At 40.3% G+C, this 18,998-nt stretch overlaps 1 protein-coding gene across 2 annotated transcripts in view; it reads left to right on the top strand.

Moving 5' to 3' along the window:
• The window catches only part of KLF3 (KLF transcription factor 3), a 37,406-nt gene extending 19,577 nt beyond the window's left edge, over positions 1-17,829 (top strand). Inside the window, exons 1-5 of one of the 2 annotated variants that reach the window (XM_032135224.2) lie at positions 3,990-4,249; positions 4,989-5,475; positions 6,132-6,282; positions 11,088-11,248; positions 13,391-17,610. In XM_032135224.2, coding sequence (XP_031991115.1) covers positions 5,007-5,475; positions 6,132-6,282; positions 11,088-11,248; positions 13,391-13,572 — 963 coding nt within the window. In that variant the 5' untranslated portion in view covers positions 3,990-4,249; positions 4,989-5,006 and the 3' untranslated portion in view covers positions 13,573-17,610. Of the gene's footprint in view, positions 1-3,989; positions 4,250-4,988; positions 5,476-6,131; positions 6,283-11,087; positions 11,249-13,390 lie in introns of those variants that run through there. The other variant, XM_032135223.2, reaches the window with a different exon arrangement.
• The last annotated feature ends 1,169 nt before the right edge of the window (positions 17,830-18,998 follow it).

Here is an 18,998-nt window from a genome sequence, read left to right as displayed (position 1 = left end):
ATAAAATATGAAACTGTGTAAAAAAAAATGCACATGTACATAAATTGTTTTTTTTACCATTTCCCAAAAGATTGAAAATTAAAGGATTTAATTCAGGAAGTGAGCAAGGAAACAAATTGTAAAAAAACAAAACGAATCAAAAAACAAACTTTAAAAATATTCTTCTATTCCTGTGGAAAGATTATTTTTGAAGAAAGGATTAATAATAATCTGTCATCTTCGGTCATCTAACAGACTCCTTATAGATAGGAAAGTATGTCACATCAGTAATTTCCTCTGCTCTGTTCTAACAGAAACTTTTCATGGCTTTTTCAAGCCTGGTAGGAAGAGAGCTTTCTGCCTCTGTTTGCATGGGGGTGCATGCCATTTGCTCTTCCCAGAGTGTGTGTTTATACATGCACCACGCCTTCCTGTGCCTGGAACCCTCTCTTGGATGAAGATTCTTTTGACTTGACCTGTCATGGACATTCACTTTTTTTCATGTTGATGAATAGTGAAATAGAGATTTCATCCATGTTTCCATCATTCCGTCCGCTGAAACTGTCTTATAATGGAAAGCTCACCAAAACTATTCCTCATAAAATAAGAAACTATTGCAATTATCACCTTAGCATAAAGTGATAGAGCTTTGGGAAATTATCCAAACGTGGTACCTCTTTCTCTGTCGCAATTAAAATCATTTTTTCAAAGTTCAAAATAATTGGTATATTATTCTTCACCTTATCAGTAATAAAAACCTGCTAAGAGAGTGTGTTAATTTACTGCACATTCATCAAGTATTAATTGAGCACCTATTGCAGGCCCTCATCACCTCACAGTGCAGTGAGAAGCAGCACTCAATAAGTAAATGCACACTGTGCAGGGGTGTGAACATCTGAGTGTATGTTACAGACGGAAATAACTTTTTCTTATAGCAGATCAGTGGTTTTGTGGGGTTCTTTTTGTTTTGGTTTTTTTTTTTTTTTTTTTGGTTTTGTTTTGGTTTTGAGACAAGGTATTGCTCCGTTGCCCAGGCTGGAATGCAGTAGCGAGATCACTGCAACCTCAAACGCCTGGGTTCAAGCAGTCCTCCTCCCTCAGCCTCCCAAGTAGCTGGGACTACAAGCAAGCACCACCACACCCCAGTACATTTTTGTTTTTTCTATAGAGACAGGGTCTCACTATGTTGCCCAGGCTGGTCTCAAACTCTCGGCCTTAAGATATCCTCCTGCCTCAACCTCTCCAAGTGCTGGAGTTACAAGTGTGAGCCACCATGCCTGGCCCAGCCCATTGTTTTAAGCCCTTATGATCCCTAGTGGGGGCCAGAGGCGGAAGGAGGAAAGACCCATGTCTGTGTCTTGTCTTTGGACTGCTCTGTTCTGGGACACAGGGTCTCTTGGACTAAGCAACATGCACAGAGGGCACTGGAGGTCCATCCGTGGCCAGAGGCACATTTTTTGCTTCATCAACACTTGCCTCTGATTTGGATATGGGGCCAGTACAGCCGTGCTTGTATGCATTGCTTTGATAGAACATAGGAACTGTCTGGAACAGAGGGGGGATGACTGTTACCAGGTTGTACCTGCCCAGGGCACACACCCTGCCGTGTCAGTCCCTACACGGCACCAGATTGTTGGAAGCTGATTGCAAAAGCTTGTGTGCACCACCCAAATAAAGTGAACCGGTTTGAGGGGCCACATGTCTTCACCCTTTTGTGAGGCAGTTGGGCTAGAAACAGTTAATTATCTGCCCAGAGTTGGGTGTCTGTGTCCAAATGTGTCTCTCCCCACAGTTAGTCTTGTACCTTACAATAATCGCACATCCAATAGAGGGAATGAGGGCATTCATTTGAGAACAGACTTATCAGCAAACTGCATAATGTTGATAAAGCTTAGCTTTATGTGTAGCTTTTTCTGTCTTAATGGCTTGAGAAACCTGAGAATATTATTAAATTTGCAAATCTGGAGGTTCTAAATTCCTACTCTCCCAAAACTCACCCCATGAATAGAAAAATCCAGCAATGACAGCAATAAAACTATGTCCTCATTTTGCTTCCCATTTAGCTGCCAATAACTATTGGCATTAAAATCTAGGTCATAGGGAGGTCTTGGAAGAATAGGGCTGAAAATAAGGGCGAAGCTACATTTTGGTCAATAGAAACAATGCTGCCTCCCATTTCCTAAAGTTTTTCCCTAGTACCAGAACCATTGCCCTTTGGAGAATTATATAAAGCACATTAGACTTTAGGACTAGGCGAAATCATTCTCCTTCCTATATGTAATTACTCCCTGAAACCCTCCAATGTACATGATTTATAATGGATTTTTGTTGTTGTTGTTGTTAATGAACCTTGTGCCTCTTTTAATAATACCCATCTTAATATTTAAATTTAAATCTATTTAATACTTAATGTTGCCATCTTTTGGACCTCTTGTGTTGGTACTGTGTGTGCCTGGCTTTAAAGAAAGGTAGAGAATCTTTTCTTCATTTGATCCTTGATCTATAACTCAAAGCTGTTTTTATGCATTTTGTGTTTTCTGATTTTATATCCTTCACGTTCTTGTTTTTAAGCAGTGTTAGTAGTGAAAACTGGCTGCATGTGGTGGCTCATGTCTGTAATCCTAGAACTTTGGGAGGTTGAGGCAGGCAGATCACTTGAGCCCAAGAGTTCGAGACCAGCCTGGACAACACGACAAAACCCAGTCTCTACAAAAAAATACAAAAATTAGCCAGGCGTGGTGTCACGTGCCTGTAGTTCCACTTCGGAGGCTGAGTTGGGAGAATCATATGAGCCCAGGAGGTCGAGGCTGCAGTGAGCTATGATTATACCACGGCACTCCAGCCTGAGTAACAGTGAGACCCTATCTCAAAAAAAAAAAAAGAAAGAAAAGAAAATTCTTTTTCCCTCCTTTAAATAGACCTTTAGTATCTTTATTTTCTATCTCTGTCATTTAGAGCATTGCTATTCAAAAGGTAGCCTAAGTTCCCTGGGTCCACTCCCCAGTAATTCAAAATCTGCATTTTAACGAGTGCCCCAGGGAGGTGGATGTGCACAGTAAAGTTTGAGAAGCTCTGAGTGGGAGCGGTAGAGCCCGTGACAGTGAGCATCTCTTGTATAAGCAGGGACAAGAAGGGATTTCCAGGATGGCATGTGTATAAGCTCATTGTGTAGGTTATCCCATAACCTTGATCTTAACCATGAGGACCTGACATCCAAACCAGATAAAGATAAACACAGTTATGTGATCAAGAAGTTTCACTGACTGACTCCTCTGTGACAGGCTGCTCCGCAGGCCTGGAGCAGGGACTGGGCATCTGGAATTTTAAAAACAACACAGATGATTCCAATGCATAACCAGCCGGGGATTCGCCCAGACCAAGCCCAGAGAGGAAAGAGCGTGATCTCAGTAGGAATCCCTATCAAAACCACTGCTGCCCCACAGTCATAACTCACAATAGTGGCCCCTAGAGGGGCCAAGGAGACCCAGAAATTAATAGTGCATTTACGCTGTTTAATTACAAGGCACCATTGGGTTTTCTTGGTTGCATCCCAAGTTAGTATTGCCTCTAACTCATAAACACATAGGGTTTTAGAGCTGGAAGAGAAGCACAATATGTTGTTTATCACTGTCACTGTCAGACATTCAAGTACAAAGAATTTTCTGCAGGTAAGCAGGCTTGACATGCAAAATTTCAGTTTCCCTAAAATGCCTAGTAAAGAAAATGGTTTATGTTGAGTTTAATTTTTTTAATTAAAAATTAGGTTGCATTCTACAAAGAAAATTTACAACAAAATGTTAGTTAAGGAATAGAAGTAATTTAGGTGAACTCCATGGTCAAGGATAGTGCCCATTGTGTGAAATTATGATGACTGGTTTGTATTTAAAGCTGGCAGATGAAAGTTAGGTTATCTTTGATATTTAAAGAGAGAAAGGTGTTTGAAGATAAATGAGGTCAGTTGTGGACCAGATCTTGGGAAGGAAACAGACTCTTTTGTCTCTTCTGCACTCCCTTGTTTGTGCCCCGGCCTCATTTGATGAGTGGGTAGCAGGGTATAGAGGAGAGAACACAGGGCCTCAGCTTGTGTGAATGACTTTGAGCGCCGCATTTCCTTATGTGAGTCATATCACGTTAGCTGTTTCTTATAGTTCCGTGTCATCCACAGACTTGCCATTCAAGTCTACTGCTTCATTCAGATTCTGAATAAGAACATGAGCAAGTTAGGGCCAAGGACATCATTGCCCCAGTGAGGGTGGCCTTCAGTACAAAGGTGTGTATGGTGACTGACCCCCTGCTGGTTTGCCTGAGACTAGAGTTTCATGGGATGTGGGACTTCCAGTGCTGAAACTAGCACAGTTCCAGGCTAACTAGGATTGTTGGCCAGTCCTAGGCATAGATTGTACAGCTGCTGAAGCCCATCAAATGAAAGGTACTGTGTATCATGCAGCCCCATTCTTGCTTATTATACACAAGTATGATGAGAAATCAATGTCCTGCTGAAGTTGAAGACACTACTTACCCTGAGAAAGAACTGTCCTGCCAAAGTTAGACACCACAGCTAGAGAGCATTTGCTACTCATCAAGAAACCCCACCAGGAAAGCAACCAGGTTGGTTTGGCTTGACTGGTTCTTGTGATCCCCAGCTCTGACTCCTAATGATAATGGCCCCTAAGCCTGTGCTGTCACCTGTCTTAGAATTTTGCCAGGTATCGGCCTTAATGTTTGACACAGGAATCATCTTAGGATTAAATTTCAGATTTTTCATCTGCAGTAGTGACCGCATTGCTCTTAGTTTTAATATTTTTGAGACCGCCTCTCATAGCATTTTTAATGTTGTTGAGACCACCTCTCTGAGCATTTTTTTAAGGTCACGTATATATCGAAATCTAAACTATTTTGTAAAGCCCATGTAATTGTTAAGTGCCTTGTTGGCATGTTTTTCTTAACTCATGTTTCAAGTAAATGGACTTATTTGGCTGTTGACATGTTTTCCTTTTCTTTTCTAATAGTCATACCCATCTAATTACATGGAATCCATGAAGCCTAACAAGTATGGGGTCATCTACTCCACACCATTGCCTGAGAAGTTCTTTCAGACCCCAGAAGGCCTGTCGCACGGAATACAGATGGAGCCAGTGGACCTCACGGTGAACAAGCGGAGTTCACCCCCTTCGGCTGGGAATTCGCCCTCCTCTCTGAAGTTCCCGTCCTCACACCGGAGAGCCTCGCCTGGGTTGAGCATGCCTTCTTCCAGCCCACCGATAAAAAAATACTCACCCCCTTCTCCAGGCGTGCAGCCCTTCGGCGTGCCACTGTCCATGCCACCAGTGATGGCAGCTGCCCTCTCGCGGCATGGAATACGGAGCCCGGGGATCCTGCCCGTCATCCAGCCGGTGGTGGTGCAGCCCGTCCCCTTTATGTACACGAGTCACCTCCAGCAGCCTCTCATGGTCTCCTTGTCGGAGGAGATGGAAAATTCCAGTAGTAGCATGCAAGGTAAATTCCGCCACGGCTCCATGCTGCTGCACTTGCTTAGCGTACTGGCGCTTCACCAGATGGGCTGGGTGAGGAAGCATGGGGGCAAGAGCTGTTGAACTCTTCAAAGGAAATACTCATCTGCCTAAGGCATTTCCTTTTTTTTTCCCCCCCCCCCCCTAAAGTGTTGATACTGGAAGAGATCCCAAGAATCAGGATGTCTGTTTGATACCATGAGATGATTACTTTCACTATGTAATAGTCAACTTGGGGATAGGAAGAATCTTGACTTTATGTTGCTTTCTTGAATACCAACATGATTCTAGGTAGAAAAGGCATTTAATAAATACTTTCTGATCGTGGCGAAAACTAATGCCACCTTGTTTATCAGCTGCTCATAGACAGAGGACTAAGGGGCCGAAAGGAAATAATCCAGAATTATAAGAACGAATCATTTCAGGGCTGGTGTCTTAGAATCCAGGTCCCTATATTTGCTGCTTACTGGCAAAATAATGGTCAGGAGAGGCGAGAATCTCCCACAGAGATTCCTGCTATAATCTGCCAAAGGCAAATAAACCTGTCATATCTGTGTTGTAGATAGGAGCTATGCAGTAAGCTTTTAAAAGCTGAAATTGGTAAACTGTACGTGGAGTGACTTTTCTATTTTTATTTTTTAGTACCTGTAATTGAATCATATGAGAAGCCTATATCACAGAAAAAAATTAAAATAGAACCTGGGATCGAACCACAGAGGACAGATTATTATCCTGAAGAAATGTCACCCCCCTTAATGAACTCAGTGTCCCCCCCGCAAGCATTGTTGCAAGAGTAAGTATATTTAGGTCTACCCAGCATTTGCATAGTAGCGTGCATCTTGGAACCTGGAACAGAAGCACAAGATTTCACACGTGTGATGTGGTGTGGATGACCAGGAACGGCTTGTGGTCTGTGGCCGCCACTGGTCCAGTACCACTGGTCAAGATGGGAGAATCTCTCCAAAAACAATATGCTGTTACACTGACAACGCTATGACAAAAGTTACATCAAGTTTTCATGGAATCAGTCATCCATGATTTTGCACCTTACCACATGAATTATTTTTGTTTTTTTCCATTCTTCCAGGCTATGTATACTTAGTTTTTCCATGATGAGAATCCTTGTATAGATTAAACTTGGTGTTCTGTGGATCATGTAAAGTTTTCATGTGGACGCACATAGTCCTTACAGAGTGTAAAGTATCCTGTAGAATTGCTATCCAGTAGGAAGGCTGTGCAGTATTGGTCAGCATCCAAGCACCTCAATGGTGGTTTCTTGTAGGTCTAACATGGTATAATATGGTAATTGCCACACACAGATTCAGTAACCTCATTTATGGGATCCTGCTGTAGATAACCTTGACCTCCACCAGTGATTACACTGAAGCCTGGGTTTGTAGTTGCTAAGAAGATGGTTTTCGGGTCCAACAAGGATCCCACCTCTGCTCTCTACCATATGGATATGTGTGATCTTGGACTAGTCACTTAATCTTGCTGCCCCCATTTCTGTTTTCATTATTGATTGTAGTTGTAATTGTCTTGTGTTACGGTGCTTCAACATTGGATTCAGCAGCCAGCTTCCTAGTACAAAGGCAATGATTACCTCCACAGGGTCCCTTCCATTGTCCTCCTGCATCACTTTCCTCCAACTTGAATAAATGTTCTACCCACCTTTCTCCTTTATCTTGTCTACCCCCTCCACCCCGCCCCCTCTCACAATTAACTCTACAGCAGAATGTGAATTCTCTGATTTTAGAGTAACTATTTTATGGTAACTTCAAATATATCCTAGTTGTATCCACATTCAGCTTGGGTAGGTACCTTCATAGTAGCTCATGGATTAATTGTCCACTGCACCCAATCATAGTCATTTTTGGTTGGGGTTGTCATATGCTCCCCAATAGATGAAGAAGAGAATAACTCTTAGCCAACTGCATCAGCAGGTAGGGAGAGAGTCTCTGATGGAATTATATTTCATTATTCCTCACAATTGCATAGTGCCCTCTTCCCTCAAAAAACCTTCCCAGGTGTTTTCAAAGGAATTGTTTCATTCCTCCACAACAAGCATGTGAGAGTCGGAGCAAAAGGCGAACTGATTACCTGAGACATTAGATAAATCGCCAGTGATCACACTGCTAGCAACTGAGGGGCCTTGGGCTTGATCTCCTGCTTCTGAATCCGGGCTTTTCCTGCCATCTTGTCATATCCAACCCATTGCATCTGCTCATGCACTCAAGTGAAAGGAAAAAATGACTAGGCAAAATGGACACATCTTAGAGGTGGAATTAACTCTTTTTTTATGTGGTGGGATGTTTCTGGCAAGGTAACTAGCAACATGGCCTGCACTTACAGTTGTTCCTGCATGGGTGATGAAAGAGATGCTATAAAACTAAATAAAACCAACTGCCTCCATAGGGAGGGATCCGTTGACCAGACAAGTGTTATTCCAAAGTCTGGGTTACTATGAGTTGCAATGTAAAACATTACATAAGAAGATTTGAAGGCAATATTCTGTGCTCTGAATGCTGCTCAAAAGAAAATACTTTTCTCTTATTTTAAGTAATATTCTTTTGATGATCTCAAGCTCAGTGGCTTTTAATGATTAATGAGTAATATGCCTATTTTAATGCTGACCTAAGAATGCATTCTGCTTCTCAAAAAAATGCAACAGATTAGCCACAGCTGGGACATGTACTGTTTAAGTAATGTTCTCACAGATGTGATTAAGTAACGTCTTGGAGTATGCCCAGTAGCAGCCCACGTAGGAAACCAGCTAGCCAGGAAAGAATCACTTGAAACTAGGCACCCAGTACCACTGCAGTGAGGCAGCCCCAATAATATTTGCCTTAGGAAACCCTTCCTTTCCAGAGTCAGACTTAAAAGTACAGCTTTGAAATCCATTTGCTTGATTGTGGTGTTGCAGCTTTAGCATTATTTATAAAGGCACTCAAAGGTACATCAAATTCTTTTGGTTATAGATTTACAAAAAGATTTCTTTGTTCTAAATATACAAAACTATATTTAGAACAAAAAGCATAAGGATCAGATTTCCCTATTGAGTTGTGTATGCGCATTATAGCAAACTTAAGAGTGGCTGTCTCAGCTCAAAACAGTGGACAGATATCTTATATCTATTAGCTCTCTAACTTCTTGGTTATAATAATCCCAAACCACCTCTTTGAAAATGGGAGTGGAGACCAAAAAGTGTGAGATCCCAAGACTCTTAATCTAGCCTTGGCCTGAACCAACATCAGTGTCTTCAGAGATGTGGCAGGTAACTGTGCTTAGAATGTTTGAGGGACACAGCTCAAGCAGAGATATCCTGGTTTGGGGACATCCTCAAAAAATTCATGAAATTAAACAACCGTAGGGTACAAAGTTACAAATAGAATATTTTGAGCCTGAAAATATTCATGGCCACCATTTATAGCTTTATCTTGGGAACAGACATTGTTCCGAGATATAACCTTCTGAGATGACATTATTATTATCCCCAGTTTGCAGAGAGGGAAGAGGAAACTAAGACACAGAGAGGGCGAGATCTTGGCCCAGGATCACAGAGACTGTTAGTGACAGAGCTGGGATTTGTAACTGGAGCCCACAGCCTTTCGGTGCACCTTTATGTGTAAAATAAACAACTGGAAAGGGCAATCAGAATTACTGCACAGAAACAATTAGATTCCCAACCCATAAAATCCAGTAATTGGGAGAGATTTCTAAAGTTATCTGAGAAAGATAGTCTCCCAGTATCCCAAAGACATATAAAAGTTTTATAGTTAATAATTAAATTTCTACCCCAGCACTTTATTTCCTGAATTTCTTTTAATGGAGATGAAACATTTTCATTAGATGGCGTTAAAGCTGAAAGTTAAAAATAAATTGAACTTTTTTCTTTCTATTGAAGGATTTTAAATGAATAATTCAGCCTTATAAAAACTCTGTCTGTAAACCTCTCACTTTGCTGTGTTCTCTGCTGTTTGCACATATATATATATAATTGAAGTCCTTGTTCTTTTCCCCCTCCTCACTACTTTATGTTCACTTGTCCATGTATCTAAACTTGGCCTATTTTATCCATCTCTACCACCCTTCCAGGTATTAGAGTAGGAAGGTGAGAGTCAAAACTGACAGTGTCGTTTGCTCATAATGAAGCATGAGAAGTAAATAAATAAATAAATAATTAAATAAATGGGTTGTTTTTTTTTAAAAAAAGCATGAGACGTAAGGCCACTCAAGAAACACACCTTTTATTCTTTTTCTAGTCACTTCTTAGCATGCCTGAAAAAGTGATTGACAAGAGATGTGTATTCAAATATTTACCAAGACAAGTTTTATATCAAGAGACTCCCTTTTGATTTTTATGGATAAATTTCTTTTATTCTTTTTTTAAGCTCACGAGTTAGAGTGTTTACTCTCATCAAATTCTTTTTTTCCTTTTCACACACCTTTTTTCTCCTCAAACACTTAGGCAAAATGTTCCTGTATTATATGGAACATTTTAGGAGCTATAGATTCAAATATGAAAGAGAAAGAAGTCTTTCATTATAGTTAGAGGTCAACGACATACACTTGTGATATATCAAGTAATTAGTCATTAGGAAAGTGAATGAGCAAATTAGAACATTATGATTACTTACATTAATCAGCAGGGGAAGCCTGAGGAACTTAACAGACTTTTCCCAGCTCTTCCTCCATCTCCCTTTTCTCTCCACCTCCTTCTTGCTGAAAAAAGAAAGCTTAGATTATAAGATTTTTAACAGGATTTGGTTTCAAATCCACCCAGGGAAGGTGCAAACTCAGGAATGAGAGAGAAATCAGGAAGGTAGGGAGAACGTCAGGCATCCCATGGGGGAGCCGGCACCACATGAGCCAGCATCACGGGTGACCACAACACTGCATTGAAACTCTCCCTCATACGGGAATCACAGTGACAGTGGAGGTTTGAGTTTGTGAAGACAGCAATGCCAACTTTTTTGTTGTTTTTTGGAAGAGCCGGCATTTGAAAATTGCACATGAATTGGCAGTCTCTAAGGGACTCCAATTAAATGCCAATTACATAAAGGATAAAAACGTAGATATACCCTACAATGTGGTTTCCTGAGACTTAGGAGTTTGATCTTTTCCATTTTTCCCTAGCCAACAATAATGAAAATCAGAGCAGCCTGTGAAAAAATATAGTGTTCAGCATTGCCTAGAACCACAAGATTCTATAAGTAGGCAAAAGTTGACTGAGGGAAAGAGCCTCCCCAGCCCTCGGGCCTGCCTCTAGCATAGCACTTAACCCTTCTTACTGTCATTACTTATCTCCATGTCTGTCTCCCCCTAGAGTGTGAGCTCCTCGAGGGCAGGAACCCTGTTTTTATTCATCTTTGTGTCCCGGTGCCAAGCACAGTGCCTGGCTCATGGTAGGTGCTCACTCAATGTTTGTTGAATGAATATAGCAGTGCTTCTTGGGTTGATCAGCTAATTTCTTTTTGTTTATTTTGTTGGGATTTTTTGTTTGTTTGTTTTTGCCCAGTGTTGTTAATGCTTTTAGTAAACTGATAAAAAAGGAAGAGCGTGCTCTCAACATTTTGCCTGTAACCTTGGCTTTCACAGGAATCACCCTTCGGTCATCGTGCAGCCTGGGAAGAGACCTTTACCTGTGGAATCCCCGGATACTCAAAGGAAGCGGAGGATACACAGATGTGATTATGATGGATGCAACAAAGTGTACACTAAAAGCTCCCACTTGAAAGCACACAGAAGAACACACACAGGTAATAGAAACACCAGACCCACTTCATCTTCCTTCTAAAGAAGTATTAGAATGGAATGCAAAGGTTGTTACGATGAAAGTTTTCAGGCATCTTGAAAGTCACCATAGTCATCTCCAGATGTGTCGTCTCCAGATTAGTTGTGCAGGATGAAGATATTGCTAATGATTTGCCTTTGTAATAAGTTAGAATAGATTCAAAGTAATCCCCAAAACAAGGCCGCTTACAATCACTTGCAGTTCTGTGCTCCCTAGCAAAGGAGGGAGAAAGGGTTGGAGCCTTTGCCGCTGGAATGGGGGAAGTGTTTTCACAGTCGAGGATGTGGCCTTCCTATGAGCTATTTCACATACCTGGCATTGTAAATTCATGAGCGAAGAACAGTCTTTGTGCAGCACAAATTAATGCAACAGTTTAACACAAACAGTTCAAATAGAAGCCTGCCCTTGAAGGAAAGAAAAGTGAAGAAATGTGGTTAATATTGGTCTTCTAAACTTGAGGGAACTCTTATGCCGTTCGTTGCCTACCACATTTGTTCTAGGATTTCTTCCATCTCGCCCAATACTGAATATAGAGCATGAGCAGCCAGATCATATAAAAGTCATTACATAGCCGAGAAAAATGTGAAATTGGTCTCGGTGCCAAACATTTTGGTAGTAAAACATCTTAAGGAAATAATACAAAAATGTTTTAACAGCCAGGTGCAGTGATGTGCACCTGTGGTCCCAACTCCTTGGGCGGTTGAGGCAGGAGGATTGTTTGAGCCCAGGAGTTCAAGTCCAGCCTGGGCAACATAGGGAGGCCATGTCTCTAAAAAAAATTAAAAATGAAATCTTTTAACAGCCTGATTGACTATTAGTAGTGGTGATGTATATACAGTAAGGCTTATCTCACCTCAAACTCTTTGATGTGAAATTCTAGTTTGACAGCAGTTTGCATCTGTGTACATTTTCCTTAGCAGTGTAGGTTGCTTTTCTGAGTCTTGCAAATCATTTTTACTCAGAAAATTTACAAAGAGGAATCTGAGGTTTGGAAGAGAAAAGGGAAGGAAAGTGGCAAAATGGAAGTGAAGTTTTTAAGTGAATCCTGGGAGGAGGCAGAGGAAGCTAACACCCACAGAGAGAGCTGAGGGTGATAGCCTTGTATCTAGAGCAACGCCCAAACAGCAGTGCAAATCGATGATTACTGAGGGCATCGTTGAGGCATTAGTGGGACCCAAGAGGTGGATGTTACCCACTTCCAGCCTCAAATTAAAAAGACATTGAGTATTTGGGTGACAGTTTAGATGTAGGAAAAAAAAATGCCTCTTTGTGTGTGTATTCTGTACCAGGAAGCAGATAATAGAAATCCTGCATATCTCATTCAAATGCCAAGGAATGGTAATCCCTCAAGGCTTCTAGAGAACAAAGGGTGCTAAATGGGAGTTAATTTTGTCATACTCATGACCCTTATGACTAATTTAAAATGTAAGATTGCCATAACAGCCTTTTTATTTGTGGGGGTCTCCCTTCATCCTGGTTCTCCCCATCATTTTCTCACAAAGAGCTTTTGTTCCTCATCTGTAAATGATCCTTATCCTACAGGAGGATAGATGGGGAAGAATTCGTATATTTTAGTACCCCCGAATTAAAGCATTATACTTAGGCATAATTGTTATTGACTAAACAAGAAAATAAGATGTTAATCCCTAACAGATACTTCAGTTGTTAGAGACTTCATATTTTTGGAAAACTATAGAAAAGTTTAAGAAAATCCCACAAACTTTCAATTTGGAGTTCTCATTATCTCATTAAATGAATAACACTGCATATAATTAAGCTCCCAAGCAGGTTTAAGATTTGGGAGATATGCAAATGCAGATCACCATGTGTTCATTCACTATTTGGTAGTCCCTCAGAATGGATTTCAGTGACTCTGTGTTTTAAGAACTCTTAAAATTTTCCTCCCGTTTTTTTGGCAGAGAACCAATGAAACATACGGTATTAGTTCATTTTTTTCTTACTTGTCTTGCAGTAGTTTATAATGCACTGTGTTACTGAAGAACAAATGTATGAACATATCTTGGAAATAATATTTGTCAAGCATTAGCTCAAAGATCTTTACTACCTTTACAGAAAAAAAATAGCTCTTTTCTTTTTCCTTTTGCAGGAGAAAAACCCTATAAATGTACATGGGAAGGGTGCACATGGAAGTTTGCTCGGTCTGATGAACTAACAAGACATTTCCGAAAACATACTGGAATCAAACCTTTCCAGTGCCCGGACTGTGACCGCAGCTTCTCCCGTTCTGACCATCTTGCCCTCCATAGGAAACGCCACATGCTAGTCTGATTGCCTCTGTGTCCTGCCTCAGCGTGACTCCCCACTCACCTGGCTCTCTCTCTGTCCTGCCTCCCATTATCTAACACATTTTTTACATGTACATTTTAATTTGATTCAGCTGGTCTGAATCTCTGAATTTATATCATCCAAAACTTCCATATGGTCAGTAGTAGATGTTCTCTAATCCTCCCTCTCCTTACCACGGGTCAGACCTAAAGAATGTGAACACTTTTTTTTTTTTTTTTCTGGGGATGCTAAGCAAACCCTTCTTATAGATACGTTTAATGTAATAAGAACAAGGGAACATGTAAACTAACATAACCAACTGTCGGTTCTCCATGTATTCCTCAAAAGAATGTCAGAGTAAATGTATTAGAAATACAGTATCCAGACTGCTAGTCCTTGCCAGAGACATTCTTACCTCTGCCCTGTGATAATATTTTATGCTTGACAGTGAAAACAGGTGTGGCCCCTTGCACCGGTTAGCTAGAAATACAGCAAGATTTCAAGCTAGTGCAGTCACCTCTTCCGTCATTCTTCACAAATATTGTCAACCTGGATCTTAGACTTCATCTGAATCAAGTTCTTTGCCCTCCTTTGTGCCTGCAGCTCATATGGAGGTCTTTGCCACCAATGGGAGATGAGCCCAAACTTTCGATCTAGGTGGGTGATGTGTAGCAGTTCAAGGGAAGGGTGCTGTGTTTTCATAGCATGGAGTCGGAGGAGAGGGCCATTTAGCACGGGGGAGCAGAAGAGGCAATTCCTCCTGGGCTAGGGGTTGTCAGTGAGGTTTCAACATTTTGTTAGCTGTGTGCAGCATTCCCAGAGCTTCAGTCTCTGTGCATACTCAGCTTTGCAGAACCATGCAGCAAAGCCATATACCGATAGGGTTATCCATGCAACTATCTCCATTCCTACAATGTCCTTAATATGAGATCATCAAACATTGATAGCAGGGACTCCATAGAATATTTGCCCAGTAATGGTAAGAAATCTCTTGGGTAGGAGTATGGATGGTTCTTCTTTTACCCAATCTGCTTATAGCTTTTTTTGTAAACAGGGAAATGTTGAGTGGTACTTGTATTCCCTTATCAAATTAATCACATAGCTTTTATACAGAAACTCTTCTGTGTGAGCTGTTAAGGTGCCAAATTGGCTGTCATTTGTATTCATGACACATACCATAAAGCATCTGCTAATGCTTTAATGGATTGATTCAATTAAGACCTGAGTGACACTATTTGTAAATATAACTAGTTGTGAAGCACACATACCTTTATTTTGGGAATTTATGAAAAAATATAGAAAACCACAGATCAGGGATTCATATATGTAGCTCAAAAATTCCCAAAAGTTTACTGTTAGAGTTGGCAATTTCCTATCACTATTTCAGTGTCAGAACAAACTGAAAATAATGGCTCGTGTTTATGTTGAAGATAAATAGCACCGTTATTGGGGGAAGTTATTCAAAAGCAGGCTTTTGAACACCATAGTCTAAATGCTAATAAAAATAATTCATACATAGAAATGTCATTGGTCCTGAATTTGAAGAAAGTGAGCAACAGTAGTTAAATGTGGGTGCATATAACCAAATTCCCCTTCATCAAGAATGGAGGAGAAGAGAGAAGAAGAATGAAATCCTGAAGATTCATCCCAGCCACAACTCAGGATCCAACACAACTTTAACTGGGAGGAATACATTGTTTGATCATTTTTAAAACATCTGTGAATGAGTGATTCCGGAGGCCTGTGAATTGTGTGGGGAGCTTACTTTGATGGCACTATGTTAATAAAAGTTGTAGGGACTGTGCACCTAAGAGGCTAAGAGGTCCCACTCATCCGCCCTGTGAACCAGCTGTAAAGAAATGTAGTTGAGAAATGCAAAGAAATGTGTTATCTTGGCACTTGGGTTTGATTTTCCTTTTTTTTAAGCACTGCAAAATTTCTTTAGGATATTAAAACATCCTAATTGGGCTGTTTTTTTGTTTTGTTTTGTTTTTCAGCTAAAGGCAAAGAGAATTTTTTTTTTTCAGCTGGAGTTTTTCTTTTTTGCAACTATGACATGAATTGAGTGATAAGATGGCTCTTTGAAAAGTAGATATTGTCTGTGTTGTAAATGCTTAGTCATATTCATGGCAAAGTGTTCATTTCTTGAGATGGTTCTTTCACAACACACAAGAATCAAGATGGAACGCAAGGAAAATCTTTTTGTTTTGACCGAGGTAACCCGTTTGTGTGTGTTCCAATCCACAGAGAAGTGGGGAAAGGGCGAGAAAGGATCAGATTGATCTGGGATCAGCTTTGAGCCTGAGTTCAGTGAATAGCCTCATGGGCATCTCATGGAATTGATGCATTTGCTGTGGCATATTTAAATTTTGTTCAAAAGATTTTAAGCAAGACCTTGCAAAGACTCTTAACGTTACTGTTCAGCTTGCTTAGATTGTGTTAACAGTTCATTTAACAAAGATCCATTTTAACTCTGGAACAAAAGCAACCCAGAGCGGCCATTCTCTATTCCCATGCTGGTCAATATGCTTTCATTACCAATTGGCCCTTACCAAACTTTTCTTATATATATATTTGTATTTTACTATGATAGTTGAGAAATTTAGCCTCTTAGTCATTTTTAGCTGTTATTGTGGAAGACCTCAAATACAAGATTAGATGCCCTTGAACGTGTTTTAATGATGTGTGTCATGTTACTATCAATGGTGATTTCAATCACAGTGTTTTAAATTGATGAGAATGATTTGTAAACATGAAGTTGCTATTATGTAAATTCTGTTTGTTATAGAGTTTCTTCAATTGTTACCCAAGTGTCATCCTAGAGAAGTCAGAAGAATCGGAATCCATCATATTTTAGAGTTATGTGAATCTACATCATAAATGGGCATTAACATTCTAAATTGCTTGGTTTGGAGAATGTGTTAGCAGCATAGCTATATTCAACTAGGGAGATGCTAAATACACAGAAGTTTCAAGAGCCTTGGAACAGAATTACAGGGGAACTATATATGTATATGTATATTTTATTAAACACCCATCTGCACTATCAGTATTGCACTAATGTGGAATTTGAAAGACTATTTTGCCGATACTGTATATATGCGCATCATTCCTGATTAGATTGTTGTAAAGACAATCTGAAAGATCTAAGGTTTTAAAATAATTTGGTTTGAAAATATACAGTTGTCTTGAAGGAATTGCTGTCATACATGAAGTTGCTCCGAGCTGTCTTTATTCTCTTCTTGGTCAAGGTTAACAATTGCTAAATGATCGCAAATTCACCTAAACAATACATTTACAAAGCCATCTTTACATGCATTAAACGAGGGCTACAACAATATTGTTTTACAAATACTAGCACTTTTTTTCTGTTATGTACTTAGTGTTAGAGGGTCAAAATAATCTTTCTGCTTAGCATCTCTTAAACCATACCTGCAAATATAGCAGGATTATTACATTTACAGTACTTTAATACTTGTATAAACTATGCAGAAATTTTTAATAAAGTGTAATATATTTTATAAGCTAATAAGACTGAATGGGTAAAGGTTTTTAGCATGCATTAGTATACTTGCAGATACTGAAACATTTTGGTAATCTTTCTTACTAAAGATGTGAATGTTTAATGTACCTTCTCTGTTTCTACTCTGTAGTCCAATGGGAATTCAGTAATGACATTTTGTCATGTCAAACTGTGAACATAAATTTGTACTGTACAGTCCTCATATACTATATTACAGTATGCAATATATATTATATACTTGTTAATAAAACCATCAGAATATTAAATGTGATCATGTGATTACTTCATATGCAGTGATCACTAGAGCAAAACTTACAGAGCAATGTAAGAACCCTCACTTAGAACTTTACTTACTCTGATGGGCAGTTATTGATGGAGGGACAGAAAAATAGATCTAACTGGAAGATGAACCAACGGAATTAGCTCAGCCCTCAAGCTACGTCCCTGGTTTTCTGAAAATAGCCAACAGGAAGTCTTCTAGGCTGAAATCATAAAACTGCAGACAATTCAGCAAAAATCTACAAACTCACCTAGTTCATTCTTGAAATACTTTGTGTACTTGTTATTTATGACCCCCTGCCTGCTTCCAAAAAGAACTTGCAGCGTTTTGTATTAAAAGACACATGTGTATAATACTTTAAACTTTTAGAGCAAAGTATCAAGACTCTCATGTTGGGGAGTGGGGAACGAGGAACAGAACAATAACGCATTAAAGTAAATAATTCTGGATAAAAGTACTATTTTTCAAGCCTTTAGTAACCATGTTCATGGACACCGCATTCTCCAGCATCACATGAAGAAGTAGTTTCCGATAGGGATTTAGAGTTGAGTTTTTTTTGTTTTGCTTTGTTTTGTTTTGTTTTTGAGACAGTCTCGCTGTGTTGCCCAGCCTGGAGTGCAATGTTGTGATCTCACTGCAACCTCTGCCTCTTGGTTTCAAGCGATTCTCCTGCCTCAGCCTCTTGAGTAGCCAGGACTACAGGCGCGCGCCACTGTGCCCAGCTAATTTTTGTAATTTTAGTAGAGATGGGTTTTCACCATGTTGGCCAGGCTGGTCTCAAACTCCTGAACTCAAGTGATCCACCCACCTTGGCCTCAGAAAGTGCTGGTATTTACAGGCATGAGCCACTGCACCCAGCCAAGGATTTAGAGTTCTTTTGTTTAAGGCAAAATGTAATTACCTCCCCTCTTCCCTCTGCATCCCTGCAATGTAATTGAAACTGAGGCTAGCTTGTTAGATCTCAGCAGTTTCCTCCAGCCTGGACTTCATCTTAGCAAAACACAAGATAATGTCTGGCCAGCACTTCCCACATGACTTACTTTCACAGGTTGGAGGTGGAAGGAGGTTGGGAGAAGGCTAAGTTCAGCCTTTGGGGCACTCTCCAGCCTTCTCTGGGGAACTTCTCTGTTTTTATACCGAGATAATTGATTGCAAGATCAAAAGCAAGTGTATATGACTATAAATCCTAATGGAATATTGGCTTGAATTAGTCCAGTTGACTGGCTGTAATCCTTCCACTATATTTCTTTTTGTTTGTTTGTTTGTTTTTGAGACAGAGTCTAGCTCTGTTGCCCAGGCTGGAGTGCAGTGGCACATTCTTGGCTCATTGCAACATCCGCCTCCCAGGTTCAAGCGATCCTCCTGCCTCAGCCCCCATAGTTGCTGGAATTACAGGCACACGCCACCATGCCCAGCTAATTTTTGTATTTTTAGTAGAGACGGGGTTTTGCCATGTTGGCCAGGCTGGTCTCGAACTCCTGACCTCAGGTGATCCACCCGCCTCAGCCTCCGAAAGTGCTGGGATTACCGGCGTGAGCCACCATGCCCAGCCAATCCCTTCATTATATTTCTTATGCATGACTTGACACTTGCTGAGTTCAAAATAAGATCCATCCTTCTAGGAAG

Source organism: Hylobates moloch, unplaced genomic scaffold (genome assembly GCF_009828535.3).
Source record: "Hylobates moloch isolate HMO894 unplaced genomic scaffold, HMol_V3 SCAFFOLD_17, whole genome shotgun sequence".
In the NCBI taxonomy this organism is placed as follows: Eukaryota; Metazoa; Chordata; class Mammalia; order Primates; family Hylobatidae; genus Hylobates; species Hylobates moloch.
This window is presented reverse-complemented; position numbering and strand designations above follow the sequence as displayed.